The 18,862-nt window shown below is 31.9% G+C and overlaps 2 protein-coding genes across 4 annotated transcripts in view; one reads left to right on the top strand and one right to left on the bottom strand.

Moving 5' to 3' along the window:
• LOC145668870 (15-hydroxyprostaglandin dehydrogenase [NAD(+)]-like) overlaps nucleotides 1–11,741 on the top strand; it is a 34,304-nt gene extending 22,563 nt beyond the window's left edge. Inside the window, exons 4-7 of the mRNA XM_081737104.1 lie at nucleotides 1,567–1,673; nucleotides 3,827–4,000; nucleotides 5,402–5,556; nucleotides 11,354–11,741. Of these exons, the coding sequence (XP_081593230.1) occupies nucleotides 1,567–1,673; nucleotides 3,827–4,000; nucleotides 5,402–5,556; nucleotides 11,354–11,486 (569 nt within the window). The 3' untranslated portion in view covers nucleotides 11,487–11,741. The remainder of the gene's footprint in view (nucleotides 1–1,566; nucleotides 1,674–3,826; nucleotides 4,001–5,401; nucleotides 5,557–11,353) is intronic.
• A 3,066-nt stretch (nucleotides 11,742–14,807) lies between these two features.
• The window catches only part of LOC145668869 (uncharacterized), a 69,111-nt gene continuing 65,056 nt past the window's right edge, over nucleotides 14,808–18,862 (bottom strand). For 2 of the 3 annotated variants that reach the window (XM_081737101.1, XM_081737102.1), the window contains exons 11-13: nucleotides 17,874–18,047; nucleotides 16,234–16,388; nucleotides 14,808–15,115 (exon numbers count right to left, since the gene is read on the bottom strand). In XM_081737101.1, coding sequence (XP_081593227.1) covers nucleotides 14,977–15,115; nucleotides 16,234–16,388; nucleotides 17,874–18,047 — 468 coding nt within the window. In that variant the 3' untranslated portion in view covers nucleotides 14,808–14,976. The remainder of the gene's footprint in view (nucleotides 15,116–16,233; nucleotides 16,389–17,873; nucleotides 18,048–18,862) is intronic. The other variant, XM_081737103.1, reaches the window with a different exon arrangement.

The raw sequence follows: 18,862 nt of genomic DNA, 5'->3' as shown, positions 1-18,862 counted from the left end.
GTTGGGTCGAGCGGAAAACGAATGAGAGAGTGTTAGAAATGGTGGGTGAGAAAAGAACACTTCTAGATATTATTAGGAAGAGGAAGAGAAACTGGTTGGGACATTGCCTAAGAAGAGATTGTATCATGAGGGACATCCTAGAGGGTATGGTGGCGGGAAAGAGAGGGAGGGGGCGAAGGAGACTACAATTAATGGATGATATTAAAACAGAAAGATCATACGCGAAGACGAAAAGGTTAGCGGAGGACCGTGGAGCATGGAAGCTTCTCAGCTGCGGCAAGTGACCTGCCAATAAAGGCAGAATACCTATGATGATGATGATGATGATGATGATGTGTTTTCTTTGTTTGTAAAGTGGAGTAGATAATAGATCAAGTTTTATGAAAAACTTGGCAAAATAGCCACGGAGACCGTGCACCTGATTCAAACAGCTTAGTTTTTGTGAAAGTCGGGAGGTGGTCACCGACAACCTTAGACATAGCCGTCCGGTAATTGTTCGAAGTGACAAAAATGTTGAAAAAGTGCTGGAAAACCTGGCTGAAAATCATTGTCAGTCCCTCAGGATGATTGCGGAGAACTTGAACATTGTTAAGGATACTGTTCGAAAGATCGTGGAACAAGATGGCTCATTTGGGTGACTGGCTCTTGTTACACAACAGTGCACTGTACCATAGAGCTATTAAAGTACAGACATTTTTGACCAAAAAAAGTTTCAACTATTCACCCTACTCACCTGATCTGGCTCCAGCAGACTATTTTTTGTTTCAAAGGTCAAAATGACGTTGAAAGGAAAATATTTTTACTCAATTTCGGATATCCAAAGAAACTGAAACTGTTGGACAAGAGGACTTCCAGAAAAGAATCCAAGAAGCAGAAACTATACAACCATGCAATTGCCTGTATTCAAGAAGGGCCATATATTGAAAATTAGCAGCCAATCAAAGTAATTCTCTTCAGCATTATTTTTTGATAATGCCAGTCTTAAAATTTAATAGACACACTGTATATATACAGTAATCAACACCTAGTTTTATATTTCGTATCAGGGGCGTCATTTAGGGGGGGCAGGGAGGGGCAATTGCCCCCCCCTGAGTTTGAGATTTATATAGATTTTATCAAAAGAAGTAAATCAGTGAAAAAGGAGAAATTTTTACTTAAATCAAGGGGTCTTTCCCCCCCCAAGCAAACTCTGAAATGACGCTCCTGTTTCGTACCAGTGCTGGATAAAAATGTATTTATTTACCATAAGTATTTAATTAACACCATACAGAGCTATACTTTCCTAACGCTGTTCTTAGCACTTTAAATATGTAATTAAATTAAATTATTATTATTTTAACTTGTATTAGACCCAAAATTTATATCAAAATATCAAATGTATTATATAAAGGTACCAAATATCAATATATAAGTTGCTTATATAGATGCTGTTACTTCTTTCATAATATTTCGAATACTTTTTAATTTAAGTTGTAACGTAAGCCTTAATTTTAGTTAGGATACTAATCTAATATTCCATTACAGTAAACTTTACTGGTTAATTTCCTTTATTTTGAAATCTTTCAGCTCTGTTTCGTGAAACAGAAACTGTATTTGGAAGACCCGATATTCTCGTAAACAATGCCGGTATTCTTGATGACAGCAAATGGGAACTTGAAATCGCTATTGATTTGGTATGAACTTTAAATCTGACTTATTCTAGAACTATCTTTCCGTTTGCACAAACTAATTTATAGTTTTATGAATTTTCAGTATTATATGTATATTCTATGAAAGTTGTAAGAATAGAGCCTAATTCTTTCTACAAATCAAAAATTTTCACTTTAACTTAAAATAGAATTTTCTATTATATATATAAACAATATTTATCACGTTGTACAAAGAGGAAATTTAATTCATAATAGATGAGTAGTTTATTATTAATTAATGCATGAAAATTAAAATTTTCTGTGTATAATAGAATATCTGATTGATATTTTAGATTTTCAGTTTAATTTTGATTGCCACTGAACTTTTCTTTATGACTTACTTGTGATTCCGCTGTAATGGCTCTGGGCCAGTGATGCCAACCTGAAATCTTCTAAAACCTCATCTCGAAAGGCATAAATTCCCATTTTGCTCTTAAATTTCCCACGCACTATACTAATTTCAAAATTTTCAAAATGTATAAAGTATGAAAATTGAAAGTTCTGTATGTTACTTACTTTTCTTCAATATTTGAGTGAATTATTCGCAAATATGGATCTAAGCTTCTAATAAGTATTTTCCTGAACTAAAAGAGTATTAAAATTGTTGATGAAAATGAGTACAGTTTGTTATCAGAATTTAGGGATTTAGACGCTTTTAGACACTTTTAGACTATAATCTTCTTCTAAATGTAATAAAACTAGGCAAACTTCATATTCCAGTTATTTCATACGGGACGTTTTAGAAATTGACTGTTTCTTCTTTGGTAATTTACTTCCTTCCATTCGTGATTTTTTTAAACTCCAGAGCGCAATTTACGTTCATCGGTACTTGTTTCTTTGAGATTCACAAGTTCCTGCATCCAACTACAAAATTTGTAATTAGCACTGATTCCGAGTTTTTTCAAGCGTCATTAGCCTACACCCCGCTTACAGAGAATTTTATTGCCATGGATGAAATAACTATATGCAAAATCCCATATATAGGCCTACTGCTAATTTTGACGAAAATTCCCTATATCCCTACTAGAAAAATTAAGGTAAAAAAATCCCATTTTGTGAGATTTTCCCAAGTTGGCATCACTGCTCTGGACTCATGTCAAGTCTAAGCTTGCTTTTTTAAGCAGAGAGAGAGAGAGAGAGAGAGAGAGAGAGAGATAAAGGGAAGTTATTTGATCTTAATAAAACGTGATTATTGTAGAAAGCTATATTAAATAATCTTATACCTAACAGACTCTTCTGAGATTGATTAATATTCATTTATTGAAGTACATTTGTTCCACTAGCATTGATCCGAACGTAAATACATCATATTTTTGTACTGATTGCAAGCACTCGTAATCAAATAATAACCCATTTAGTCTGAGATAACCTATGTTGTAAATAAATGATAAATATAATCGTCAATCTTAGGGTAAAAGCTCATTTTAGCACCGTAGCATCAGTAAATCCATCCGATACCACAGTGACATCAGCAAATTTCAAACTTATAGTTTATATAGTCTTTTTCTGAAATACAAATTACGAAAATAGAAGTGTTCATGAGGTCAGACATGATACTCTAAAAGTTTAGGTTAAGTAGCATTTTATAGGTCACTGTGTCGTATCACGAATATTTAGAAAAGACCGCATATTAGTGTCGAAGTAATTTGTTGAAACGATTTCGATGGATCGCATAGTTTTGAAGCTATATGACTTTAAAGTTTGTTTTTCGTTGTTTTCGATTTTGGAATGAAGTATTTTCCAATGTTCCATTCCCATTTTCCACCATATCGTACGTATCTTTATTTCTTAAGATGTCTCCTAGAAGAGTGGTATTCAATCTTTTCTTAACTGAAGACACAATTTACTGAATGCCTGCGACAACACAAGACAGTTACATAATTTTTTAATAATATAAATTATAATAGGGTAAAACTATACATTTCTTTGAAGTAGTGACTAGGTTTAAATGCTTAGTAATTTTTAAATTCTAAAATTTCGCGACACACTGTGTGGAAACCACTGTCCTATAAGACGGTTATCTCCGTGGTAGCCATTTTTTTAGCACCAGGCTGAAAATAATTTCCACAGCAACAGAACAAAATGTACCATAATTATAAGAGGATATTGTATACATACAAAACTATTACTATTCACAGACTGCAGTTGTTCGTGGAACACTTCTGGCCTTCAAGTACATGGACAAAAACAAAGGAGGAAATGGTGGCGTTGTTGTCAATATTGCATCTATTTTGGGACTTCAATCTTTCCGTGGTGCTCCAGTTTATGCTGCTGTGAAACATGGTGTTGTTGGTCTCAGCCGATCTTTTGGGGTAAGTCAATATAACTACCGTATAAGCAGTGGCAAATTTGATCTCCTTAGCGTTATGAACAGGAAATAATTACTCGAAAATTATCGTCCGAGGTGCAGCTAGGAGTGAAGCCACCATTGGGTCATTCCTAAGCTGTACCTTGACATTTATTACCTCACTTTATGGATTAGATCAAGGTGTAAGTATAACAGTCGATATCTGATCAAAGAAAAAAAAAAAAATAAGAATGCTTCAAGAGCCCAGAACGAACTTAAAAGAATTAAATTTTGTTATTAACTTCTACAGGTTTTATACCAATTGTTCTATGTACTTTACTATTATACTCATTAAATAGTTCTTGTAGTATATCTATGTTACAATTTCTTGAGTACTAAATTTTTTCCACATGTTTTGTTTAAGAGTTCTGTTAGAACGTTCTACGATGTGTTGTTTTACGAAGACATATGTTCAAAATGGAGAGCTCAAAATTGGAAAAATTCGCAAAATATAATCTCTCTTGTGACTTACGGTTCCCGAGATATGGCTCCTTAAATCTCCCCGAAATCCGAATGTTTTGGCCAATATCTCGGGAATGGTAAGAGTGACGCGACAAATTCGATCAATTCTAGCAGATAGTTTGTGATTCTCTATCGAATGGAGGACTCAAAATTGAAAAATGCGCATATAACAGACACACACACAAACACAGACATAGAGAATTCACTAACGAACTCTTTAAATTCGTTGAATATATTAATAGCCTTGTGTTATAGTTTCGGCAATGTTGCCCTCGTCAGATACATCATGTAATAATCTGTCTGATGAAGACAATGATACGCCAAATTGTATCACAAAGTTTATTAACATAAGTTTCTTTCCTGCTTTGATTAGATTTTGATTTTTTCCTTAAGTTAGTTCCAAAGCTCAAGGCTATCTCTTTTATGGATAACAAGGTCAAACAAGGTCGATTAAACTTATTAGTATTAATGAATAAGTTTATTATCTCTGTCTATTGAAAAATTATTGTAAAAATTTTCTTTCAGTTTTGGAAATTTGTCAATGAATAATAATTTTAATGAAATCATACCTCTGCAACAGTTTCATGAAATGATAAACTTTTCTAAGATCCTTCTTCCATTATGAATCAAGTTACATTCAAAGCTGTCATTTAAGTTGTTGCCTATAACAAAAATAAATTTAAATTTTTGTTTATTTTTGTGCAAAAAGATTTCATTCAATACAAGTAAGAAATTTCACATTGAATTCGAAGACACAGGTATAATGGATATTTCCTATGACAAAACCACATCTTTTTTTTTTCTTTTGTTACTATTTATTTGATCTATTTATTGGATTTCACTATATCACAGTAAAACATAAAGTAGATGAATTCTAAAATATTTTTGCTTTCCTCTTTTCAAGGACGAGTACCACTTCAATAAAACTGGCATCAGGGTAGTGACACTGTGCCCAGGAGTAACTGATACAGCATTGATATCAGAAGCGCATACGAAACAGCTGAATTCAGAATACAGTGAAATTTCTGGCAAGGATTTGGCAGCTTTACCTGCGCAGAAGTAAGTATTGCATTTTTACAGAACTTATTTTAGTATAGTTGTTTATACATTGTTTTATAAATATATTTATAAATTGTTGTGCCGGAAAGTATTGATTCTGCTTTCTGTTTTACCTGATATGTACGTTAGTACTCACAAACCTCAATATTTGTAGTTAGTTTTAAAAAGCGCTAAAATAATCTTCCATTATTAATCAAATAACAATCCGTATAACGTACTTCCGTAAAACTTCTGTTTGCTAATATTCGTTTATGTGAAAATCATAAGAAGTGGATAACTAATAAAAGCAAGAAAAAAAGTTTAAGAAACAACAATTCTAGTGATGGATTTAGACCACGTTGTGTATATCCATTGTTTTATATGATATTTCCTATTTACGATAAATACGCTAATAGTAAGTGAAGAGTTCAGGTGGATCACTAGGTGTTCCCAGTGCCATGTTAAACGCTGCTTAAGTAGTGTGGCGTTGCCAGATAGTGTCGAGTGTTTACTGATGCCAGATAATAAAGAAAGTAATCATGGAATTCTGCTTGGATACTTACTAGAGAAATTAGTTTTCGACCCTTAACGCAATTCCGCTTCTCGAACTGCAACGCTAGAATTCAGGAATTTTCTTATTGTGACTACTACAGTAAACGTACAAATTTGGCAACAACGCATTATGGCGTTCTGTGCAAGTTTCGTCTCAAAATCTATTTCCTTAAAGGTAAATTAATATTTAAATAAAATATGAAACATAACACGAAAAACGGTCAAACAATATATCTGTTTTGTAATAAGATCGTTACTTTAAATACTTTGCACATTACAACGACTTATCAAAAAGATAGTCGTCAACCTGGTTCGTTTGCTGAGATAAAAATTCGAAGTGATAGTATTTCTTTGGCATAAAAATATTAGCTTCGATATTTAAATACCATTAATCTCACCTTTGTAATAAAACTGACAACGTCTATAAACGGTGTTAAACTGGTTTATTATTTGATATAACTTATAATATCCTTTTCTTAAAACTGTTAAGTACACAAACTCACTGACTAGGTAACCATAAAACATATCCATATCAACAACTATCCCATAATAATCACTTACATATATTAAAAACATTCTTCTTTTGTTAATATGAAATGAACATTCTACTAAGTATAGTGCATATGTATGAGTACTTTCTGCCCAAGGTACAGGTAAATATTACACAAACCAAAGTATTTTGTTATATAAAAATGTCGCTCGACAAAGGGACTGAATATAAAAGTCATGAGTAGGCTTGGCTTTTATCTTCAAGAACCACTGGTCCGTTTACATTAGTGTTTTTACATCACATATGTCCATCATATTTTGATCGCACCTTGTATATTATTCATTATATTTCACATATACACACATATATATAAATATATTCATAACAATTCTTTCATTTCATCAATATTTATCTTTAATTACATTAATTATATTTATTTCATTATTATCCACTATATTATAATTAATATATTTTCTTATTAAAAATATCGTCGCTCATTTAATTAATCGTCGGAGAGTGCGATTTCAAAAAATGTAAAGGACAAACGTGGGTTACAAATAAGATTAATCTTTTCGGGCGCATTAAATAACAAACAAGTTAGATGTTGCATTTAAAGGTATACATCGTAGCACTAAGATGTTATAATAAAGAAGAATATCGTTCAAGTTAGTCGTTGAATAAGTAGTTTTATAGAATAGAGCTTCTTTCTAACATAATCTTTGACAATTAAGTTTTCAACACAAATCAATCTAATATAAATAATCTTTGCTTTTAATTAATTATAAATCGAATTATAATTCTTCACATTAACAAGAAAGAATAAAAATCATTTGAAAATTATCATTGATTAATGAGAATTAAAGAGAATTAAATTGAATAAAAATCATTTGAAAATCAATTTTCCAGTCTACTTAAAACTCTATCTAAGCATTTCAAGTATTTATAAGAATCGTTTTCATTATTGATATTAACACATAAACTTTAAAATGAAAATTTACAAGAATCTACAACTAACATGAATTTAACCTAATTTCAGTAACGGTAATCAGGTTACATTCGAACTTGCATACGGTTCTAATAACGTACACTGTACTGCGCTATCATGATTAGGTTCTACATCATGTCGTACACGTCTTTCATAGTGATTTTGATTTTGGTATGAAGTCCCATCTCTTGATCTCCAATTACGTCTATACACGTAGTTCGCTGTGTATCTGGAATTTCGCTCAGTACTTCGACTATTTTTATATCTACTGCTGTTGGGTGATCTGACATCATAATAACCATGATTAGTTAGGTTAGGCGGATTCTCTACATAACCTTGTCTATTTTGTTCATTCGGATTGCTAGAGTATACTCGGCTTAGGTTAGGTTCTGTATTAATCACACTTCGGATATCTAAATTCCGAACAGGCACCAAATGATCTGAATTATTCTTATTTTTACCCATTCCTGATTGTGGATTCATGGCATGGTATTGAGTTTCGTAGCATTGGACAAGCATCAATAAATGACTGAAACTCATACACTGTGTGGAAAATAAGATCTGTTGCAGTTTAAATGGAAGCAAATTTCGAATCGATGCTATTATTCTCGATTCCGATTGCAAAGGATTAACAACCTTTAATTCGTTGTAGACATTTACAACAAATTCTACAAGAGATTTGTGCAATCGAGGATTGAAGTGTTGATTTCTAAGGGTGGCATCTCTATTTGCCAGCAAAAAGTCATTTTCATTACACTTACCACTGAATTTGCTCATATCTCGAATTTCACTCATCTCAACACTTGACTTTACCTTCTTTTTCTCATTCCTTGTTCTTGTTGAGTGATAGTTCCTATCCATGACGTGCTGTGTCTTCGCACCATCTACGTTTCGCTCATCAGTACTCTTCGGACAACTTTCTTCATATTGCTTGTTAGCTTCGTCATACCTCAGTTCTATCTTCTGTTCCATGGTCTTGTTAGATTCGTTGGACTTCTGTTCCATGGTCTTGTTAGATTTGTTGAACATCTGTTCCATGGTCTTGTTAAATTCGTTGAACTTCTGTTCTATGGTCTGCTTTATCTCGGCAGTCGTCTGCCTTATTTGTCGCTGTATAGCTAACAAGAGTCGATCATCCCATGTCAAACCTGGTGTTACACTCGTTTCACCTTTGTCACTAGTATTTGATTCCTGCTGCATTGTTTCGTTGACCATTTTTCTCATGATTACTTTACCACTTCGCAATATGGTTAAGTTCGTATTCATAAAAGTAAATTCAACCTTACTCTTCTTCTTCGGGAATTGAATTTACAAAGTCCCGGGTGAGGTAAACCAAATTTTTACAACGACTTATCAAAAAGATAGTCGTCAACCTGGTTCGTTTGCTGAGATAAAAATTCGAAGTGATAGTATTTCTTTGGCATAAAAATATTAGCTTCGATATTTAAATACCATTAATCTCACCTTTGTAATAAAACTGACAACGTCTATAAACGGTGTTAAACTGGTTTATTATTTGATATAACTTATAATATCCTTTTCTTAAAACTGTTAAGTACACAAACTCACTGACTAGGTAACCATAAAACATATCCATATCAACAACTATCCCATAATAATCACTTACATATATTAAAAACATTCTTCTTTTGTTAATATGAAATGAACATTCTACTAAGTATAGTGCATATGTATGAGTACTTTCTGCCCAAGGTACAGGTAAATATTACACAAACCAAAGTATTTTGTTATAACATACAAATAAATATTTCGTAAAACTCAGTATATTTTCTACTAAGATCTTACAGCAAGTGCCATCTTGTGTGTTGATTGTAAAACGAATCAAATATTTTCTTTTATTTGTTACATTTTTCGATATCAGGAGACACAACCAAATGAATCAGTGTCTTGTACTGTAGCTGGAACATTACTCTATCTATAATATGTAACGTTTCATTGCGCACTAGTTAAGGCAATAAGCTAAAATGTGTACTGACTCCCGAGTGGTGATCCACCTTAATTTTTGAACCATACAAGATTTGAGGTAGATACTGGAACACATGACAAGAGATTTTTTATATGAGCCAATATACGTATTACAAGAGCGGGTATTATTTTCAAAGTGCGGTAGCGGTTTTAGCAAAATGAGAAAGACAAACTTAAAAGAAATATTTACAAATTCGCACTTCAATAATTCTTGTTTTTCAACACACTGAAGAAATGTGAACTTCTTTGTAACAATTTGCTAAAGACTTTAAAAATGGTAAAAGTTCTTCCTCGATATTTTTTTAGTAACATGCTTATCCCTGAACTACATATTTCAGGGATTAACCTTTGAACAGGATTGAGATAACTGCTTGGATACAAGTTAAATGTTTCTTGATAGAATTTGGCAGAAATTTTACGCTTTACGAAGTATAAGAAGTTTCGATTGTGGCCTCATGGGCCACTTTGGTTAAAATTTTGATAAAAATAAAATTGCTCTTGGGATTCCTGGGTCTTCATATGAGGTTCACGGGAACTTGCATAGCAAATCCTATCTTCGTTGATTGAAAGAAGAAAAAATCAGTGAAAAGAACCTCTTCGGAGATAGTCTACATAACAATCATCTTTCTTCTATCTTCTTTTTTTGTTTATACTGTGGAGTAAGAAATTACTAGTACACGAACTACTACTGTATAAACCAGGTAGTCTGTTGTTTATACTGTGGAGCAAGAAATTACTAGTACACGAACTACTACTGTCTAAACCAGGTAGTCTGTTGTTTATACTGTGAGTAAGAAATTACTAGTACACGAACTACTACTGTCTAAACCAGGTAGTCTGTTGTTTATACTGTGGAGCAAGAAATTACTAGTACACGAACTACTACTGTCTAAACCAGGTAGTCTGTTGTTTATACTGTGGAGTAAGAAATTACTAGTACACGAACTACTACTGTCTAAACCAGGTAGTCTGTTGTTTATAGTGTGGAGTAAAGAATTACTAGTACACGAACTACTACTGTCTAAACCAGGTAGTCTGTTGTTTATACTGTGTAGTAAGAAATTACTAGTACACGAACTACTACTGTCTAAACCAGGTAGTCTGTTGTTTATACTGTGGAGCAAGAAATTACTAGTACACGAACTACTACTGTCTAAACCAGGTAGTCTGTTGTTTATACTGTGGAGTAAGAAATTACTAGTACACGAACTACTACTGTCTAAACCAGGTAGTCTGTTGCTTATACTGTGGAGTAAGAAATTACTATTACACGAACTACTACTGTCTAAACCAGGTAGTCTGTTGCTTATACTGTGGACTAAGAAATTACTAGTACACGAACTACTACTGTCTAAACCAGGTAGTCTGTTCTTAATGTGCTTCGTCTACATTTCATTGAAAGTATTAATCTCATTGAACTTTCTGATGAACCAATATAATAATATTCTTATAATAATCAGATTTTTAATCACATTAAAAATTTCTGTGCTTATTTTATTTATATATTACTTTATGTAGTAATTTTACAACTACCTGATTCAGATAATTCCAATTGCTTTACAATACCAATGCTGTATTTTACACCAATTGTCTAATAAAGAAACCTTCCTTATGTTCTGTTGCACTTCAAAGTGATTTCCCAGTTGCATCACCTGTCGGTCTATTTCTGCCCACCACTTGTCAGAAGTTAGTAACAACATTTATGGTGAAAATAAGTAGTTAGTAAGATTTAATTATAGTTCACTGCATCAATATGTTATATTTAACTAAAAATCAGTGTGACTAACTTTCTCTTCATTTTCTAGACCTGAAAATGTGGCACAAGCCCTGATCCACTTAATTGTAAATGCACCCAGTGGATCAGTATGGGTTTCTGAAGGAGGAGAGCCTGTGTATGAAGTAAGCATTCCAGACCGACGAACACTGCGAGCTAAATGAAGTCTCGTACCACACATCATTTTGCATAATAATCTTCAAAAGAAAGATAATCTGACAATAAAAAAATGAATCATTTTATAAGCAACAGAAACTATTGCCATCGTATCTCATTTAGGAATTAAGTGTGTAACCATAGCAATGTACATAATTATAAATTTTGAATTGATCTAAAATTGTCATAATCATGTGAATCATTTCAAATGTACTGAAATTGATGAATAATGAGTTTCTAAGTAATAAATACATCAACAGAAATATTTTTTTAAAATTTCTCTAAATATCCCATCTATTATCCCTGCTTGTCTTGTTCTGAATCTAAAATTGTAATAATACACCACTGTCAGTATTTTTAATTGAATTTTTGACATCAGTAAATGTACTTTTATGGCTTAACTAAGTACATTTTTATGTTCATATAATCACATGAAAAAACGAAAGTTTTTATTTTTATATAAAAGAACAAAGTATTTTTTTAAATATAGATATTATTTCGTTTTAATCCTACCTCACTGAAGCTTGCTGTCAGAATTAATTGATTTCTCATGAGCTACCTATAGCCGGCCGTCCATGCTTAACCCTTTGCGTTCCAGGTGTCATTTTCATATGTGCGTGCTGTAATACCAGGTTTTCATTTACTGTTAAAAGAATGTAGACCGTTATATAGGACATAGTTATCGTGCACGCGCGAGGAGAGCATTCATATTACTGATAAAAGAAGAAATATTTGCATTGTGAAACATTTGGACTGAAAAAAGGGAAATTTTGATTTTATGAAGGGGTTTTATGCTGTTTCAGATTGTTAACACTGACCGGAGGCAAAGACAAAGTTTTTTTTTTTTTGTTTTGTTTTTTCCAATCTCGAATTTCCTAATTGTTTATCGTCAAAACAAACGTGTGTCTTAATTGAATGCTCCCTTAGGTCTGTCATTTACGGAGACAAAAGTTTTTTTTTTTTTTTTTTTGCTTTTCTGTCAGTAAGATGCTGTCACCTAAGGATAAATAGAACTAATTCGCGCCTTGCATCCACTAACAAATTTCACCATCTCCAAGATTAATACGACCCTTAAAGAATACATTTTCATGACATCCCGATGGATGTCACTGGTATTTTGCAACTGAGTATTTTATGACTCCACATCGATGTCACTGATACTCAAGAGGTTAAAACATACTTCTGCTTTGCATGAAGCTAGAATGATATAACGTATTTTCTGATATATGATATAACGTGATTTTATGATATAACGTATAACATATGGTAACGTAAAACCATAAATGTGGACAGTTTAACTACATTGAATTGCAAGAAATTAACGAAGATCACCAGAAATAGTCTATTTATGCAAACATAGTCCTTTTATCTGGTATGGTGTCACTTGTCTCCACGTGTCACAAAAGCGCAACTGATTGTAGTATGAATTGTTTCATAACCCATTTAATAATTTGATTTGTTCTCAACTAACATCTTTTTTTGTCATTTGGAATACTTTCGTTCGGTTAGCCAGTTTCAGTACGACGATTTTGATGTGACAGTTCTTTTAGTATGATATTTAATTGTGGCATAAAGTTGGCAAGCCGCATACTTACTGAGAGGGACTACTTTGAGGAGAATAGAATTTATATATATATATATATATATATATTTAAATCAATGTTATAAAGGCGTGAACATGTAGGTAACTTTCTGGACATTAAAATGGACCACACACACACACACACACACACACACACACACACACATATATATATATATATATATATATATATATATATATATATATATATATATATATATAAGTATAAGGTTAGAATGAGTAAAGTTTATAACTTAATGGTTTATATTACCTAAGAAACAAATGTTGGTTACATCATGTCTTATCAGGCAAAAATATACTTTCATTGTATGTTTCTTTATTTTGGCAATTTATAATAATAATATGAAATAGATAAATCTTAGCTATGGTTTTATTTTGTAATGGGGTATAAAAATAGTTATTATATAGGTTATTAAAAGAGACCTATCTAGTATGTCAATATACAGTCCATTAATTCACGTATGACCAGATCTCCGAAACCTTTTAATCTGAGAACTTGAAGCTTGTACAATGAAGTTTGTTCAAATGTTCTCCTTACACCCTAGATTGTGAGCAACGCGCAGTTTTGCTGAATTCTATCTTTAAGAAGGAAGGGAGAGGGTAAGTTTTCTCACCTTTCATGAAACTTCCAAAACGGTGAACCAGGGATTTGAAATTTTATTCAGTTATTCTCTTTAGATATTAGACTGTCAGTAAGACAAGACAAGATTTTGAGACTTTGAGATAAGACAAGATTTTGCACAATTCGACTTTTCAAAAAAGAAAATAGATTTCCTCGTCATTCACTATTTCCGAAGGATTAAGCCTAGAATCTAGAAATGTTTTCCTCCAATCTTATACTGTGAATTTTGTAAAAGTCGCTACTTAAGAGAGAGATTTTTTTAAAAAAATCTATTTATTTATTTGCTTTTATACGTGAATTTTGGTTAACATATGTGATTCAGTTGTATAAGTCCAATATGGCTGATTCAGAGAGATGGTGCATTTACTAGTTGAATATAAGTATTTTTAAGTTCGTCACCTCATAAATCCTTTCGTTCTGGGCAAGTGCCTAATTTACCAGCACAATAAATGCAATTTTGTTTACAAAAATGTGCCAAATAAATACCAGAATACTAAGTTAAAGAAATCTTTTGCTCTTGCAATTTTTGTTGTGTCCACATTTATTGTAACGCTGCTTTTTTCTTTCTAAATCAATAGATGTTCTAGAGAGAAATAAGAAATACAAATGGAACGGACTGTTTGTATTCTTTCCTCAATATTTCAGATATTGCAATACTTTGTTTTTATACAATTTTCCCAAATGTAGGTAAACAAAAGCTATGTACAATATTCTCCCTCTTTTGAAATACATATTTAACAACCATTAAGGATTAAGAAAAATAAATTTGGATATGTTTCTCTGGCTACAGAACTGCACTTACCCACTTGAATAATCGTCTCCTCAGATTTGGCACTTAAAAAAAACTTACCTGCATCTAATTACTCTCTAAAGACGCCCATAAATCCTTGAAGTATTTTTTTCTTCTTAGGACATAAAGAGGTCAATAATTCGATCCCAGGAGTTTCTTTATGATTTTCCATATTTGTGGATCGGCACGCTACACTATGTCAGTTGTTCCCTGTTGTTCGTTAGTACATTTCTAGTTTACTATTTTAAAATCTAATTTGTAAACCAAAACAAATCTAAATTAAAATAGGAATAAAACTTTCTCTTTCGGAATTTTTTAATTAAATAATTCATGCTTTAAATGATATAAAAATTCTTTTGCTTAAAAGTGTATGTAATACTCTTAATTTCATTTTTTTTTAAATTGTTGTTGTTATTTTGCTTTTTGAAAAACGTTAACTTTAATTTATAAAGCTCAAAAATGCAGAACTAAAATACAAAAACGTTACTGTTGTTGCTTTGCTCTAAAAGTTTGGCGATCAGGAACATTAACTTGGTAGAATTCCCCTCCTTCTGCAATCCAACAAGTTCCACTTGGAGCACATCGTATCACATGCATTAGGCACGCAGACGTGGTATCAACTCTGTTAAATCAAATGAGATAATTTCCTCACATTTCCTATATTTAAGCTCATTTTAATAAATATTATAAAATTAAAGTCATTTAACGTAAAGAGATAAGTAACACTAGCTATAATTATAAGAAAAATGACAATGCATAGTAGACACCAATATATAGGAAACATTGAAAAAACTGAATCTAGTTGAAAAATGATAGGGATATAATTTGTCATAAACATTATGATTCATGTTTGACAATTATTTAGTAAAAATTAAATGAATCTTACATATTACTGTACTTGTGTTAAAGTAACTTTTATAAGCTTTTAAGCTAACTTTCTTTGAAAGCTTTAAAGCTATCTTGAGTTGTAGGTACCTTGTATGTACCTAGTAACACATCTTCGTAATTCGGGTCAGAAATTAAAAAAAAAAAAATGCCAAGACTACAGCGTCTTGGGTACAAACTCGAGTATGGTTCTAACTCTATTTCAATAATAGGTATCACCATTTTTAATTGGTAATGATGTTGACAATTAACGAACCGCTGGTTTTCAAAGAACTTTCAATATGGAACTTACCGTTTACAAAGAAACTTTTTTTGATTTTCATGAAATTTATAAAATGTCACCACCTAAAACTCACTGAAAAATATTTGTACAATTGAATAGGCTGAGCCTGCATAAATTGGTAAATGAACCTGGTCCTCCAGTTACCGGTCTCAGCGATGAAATGTATAAAAACGAAAAGGGTTTATGACTGCGATTTATGAAAATTCAAATTATCAACATAAATTATAATTTCTTCAAGTTAAGCAATTTTGATATTTTAGTACTCAAAGTCATATTTAGAGAACACTTAACGTGTTATCGACTTATTATTTACGAAGTTTGATAATCTTGTACTTTTAATGCTGTCTGAGCATTTACGAGAGTAGCGTAAATAGAATTAGTTAATTCCAGTAGAAGTTTTCTAAGGCTTACAAACTAATCAATACTTTTGGAAATCGACATATTGAGATCAAATAAAGATATTTTTATATTTACTCATAAGTTTTGTTTTCGTAGATACGTAAGAGTCCGGGCGATCAAATGTGAAGAAAAAATGCAACTAAATTCAATTAAGTTAAACGATAAGATCTTACTTCTGTTGAGGAAGTGCTCCAAGATCCTTAGCAGCTACTTCACTCCAAGCGGGATCTTTCTGGCGTTGCCCAGATCCTCGAATCATGTCAGTATCTGTGACTCCTGGGCAAACAGCACAAACTCGAATTCCAGTGCGATTATAGTGCCACTCATCCTGAAATTAATGATCAAATACTTGCATCATCATTTCCTGTCATCTGCTATGAACACAAGATTAAAAATATTAATAATATAAAGGAAAATCATATATGTCCCTATTTTACGGGACTGTTTCTCATTACGAGGTCGTATCTTGCTGCCCCGATAAAATCCTTCGGAACGCAGAATTGCCTCGTGTTTAAAATTCTTATTCTTAACTTTAAAATATGTAATTGCTAAGAAATCGTTAGCTCTTGTTATAAAAATGTCATGGCAGAAAGCGAAATTTTGTACCAAGAAACTACATGAAGAGGGATAACGTCCTAGATATTTTGTAACATCACCGGATGAACAGTGTTGCCAACTCAACAGAACGTTATATATTTTTTAAATAACACTACGCCAGATTATTACATATATTAAATCAACATGTCAAACGATAACTTACCACGATTGTTATTCAGTGTTGCAAACTAAGAATGTTATAGTATCACAAACATCTAATGTTTAGAAGCCTCTAACACATATACAGCACAACGCAGATGAACAGGATAATAAACCTTAAAAATACATTAGCGTAGGATACCATGGTCATAGTATATATATAAATTTAAAATAAATTATTTTGATATTTAATATGAACTTAAGCCTAGACAAAGAGGTCGCAAGAAAAGTGAGCAATTTAGTTGGAAAATTAGATAGAAAATAATAGATTCGATGGTGAGAGAAAATATTTACACTTAGAATTTTGATCTAGATATTATTAGAAATTATTGACAAGAAACTAAATTTCAATTATTGTCCATCTATGAATTAATATATGCGATATTTCTTTTCAATACTAGAATATTAAAGCTAAACAGATTGTTCTAAATGAATAATAATAATAATAATAATAATAATAATAATAATAATAATAATAATAATAATAATAATAATAATAATAATAATAATAATAAGTTTAAAAAATACAAAACAAAATAAATACTCTATAAATTACTTATTGATATTTTCGATTATTCTATTCTTTTAATGTGCCAAGGATGGAGTGAAGAATGTTCGAAACTGTACACAGGAGTTTATTTTTATTAAATTCTCCAAGTAAGAGAATTCTTTTCATGGTTCACCCTATCAAACAATACTATAGCTCCAGATTTTCGAACTTCTCAACTATTATTTCTCATTATCTGTTCACTACTCAAATATACACTTCTGGGTTTATGCTTTCTTCAGTTCGAAAATCTCTAATATAGATATAGATAAATTACACTCAAATGTAATTTTAGATTTTCTAATGTTCCTAAGTATTATTTTTTGAAAAAAATAACTTATTTATTAACTGCAACAAAAGCGCTAAAAACCAGATAATAATAATAATAATAATAATAATAATAATAATAATAATAATAATAATAATAATAATAATAATAATAATAATAATAATAATAATAATAACTAATGACATATAAGAGTAAGGTAATAAATGTACAGTTTTACTTACTCCGAAAGAACGAGTGAATCCTACCACAAAATGCTTTGTACCAGCATAAACGGGTGCTCCACGGAATGGTTGAAAACCTAGAATGGATGCTAAATTGATAATCAGTCCTCCTTTCCCTCCTTTAGACTTATCCATTAAATCGAGGGCTAAGAAAGAACCACGCACAGTTCCAGTCTGTAAAATTATAGAAATTATTCCTATTTATTTATTTATTTATTTTAAAAAAGGGCTTCTACACAAGAATTAATAAAATTTAGATCAAAAGTACTAGATTTTGATATTACAAGGGTGTTCGAAGGCAACACTTAAAGTTTTCGGGAAGTGGTTATTCCTGACACCAGAATAAGATAAAACGTATAGACCAACCTGGGCACAGAAATGTGTCATTTGGTAATATGACCAATTGAAAATCTATCGGAATCAGCTATAAGCCGAGAACAAAATGTCGGATTAAAGTCGGACAAAAGGGAACATTCATTAGTTTTAGTTCGTAAATATCATTAATACACCACTGAATGTAGTGCAAGGCCTGCGCAAGGATATCCCCCCCCCAAAAAAAATACGAAATTTCATGGGAATTCAACTAAAGTAAAGGCAAAAGGTAAAGAGCGTTCCCAACCGTGATAGGTCATATGACGCCCAAGTACTGGGTGGAGAAAATTTTCATAAATGTTACACTTCGACACATACAGAAGGAGATACAATCAGCACCATTTTCCTGTCATATTTGCTCACATATTTTCTCAGGTACGGTATCTATTTTACAGAGGCTGGGCAAATCCCTGATTCGTATTGGATCAAAGGCAAAACAAGGAAATAATTCTCGCTCCCACCAGCAATTGGTGTAAGCCGCCCAGTTTGTAGATAAATTCCATATTTAGTATGTCAATGTGGTTCTATTTTATCATAAGTACAATGTGTAAATAAAATTTACTTCTTGTTATATTTTCTCTGTGTCCCATAAATCTGGCTCCACCCTGTCGGCCCCC

Source organism: Thermobia domestica, chromosome 13 (assembly GCF_964235325.1).
Source record: "Thermobia domestica chromosome 13, izTheDome1.hap1.1, whole genome shotgun sequence".
NCBI classification, from domain to species: Eukaryota; Metazoa; Arthropoda; class Insecta; order Zygentoma; family Lepismatidae; genus Thermobia; species Thermobia domestica.
This window is presented reverse-complemented; position numbering and strand designations above follow the sequence as displayed.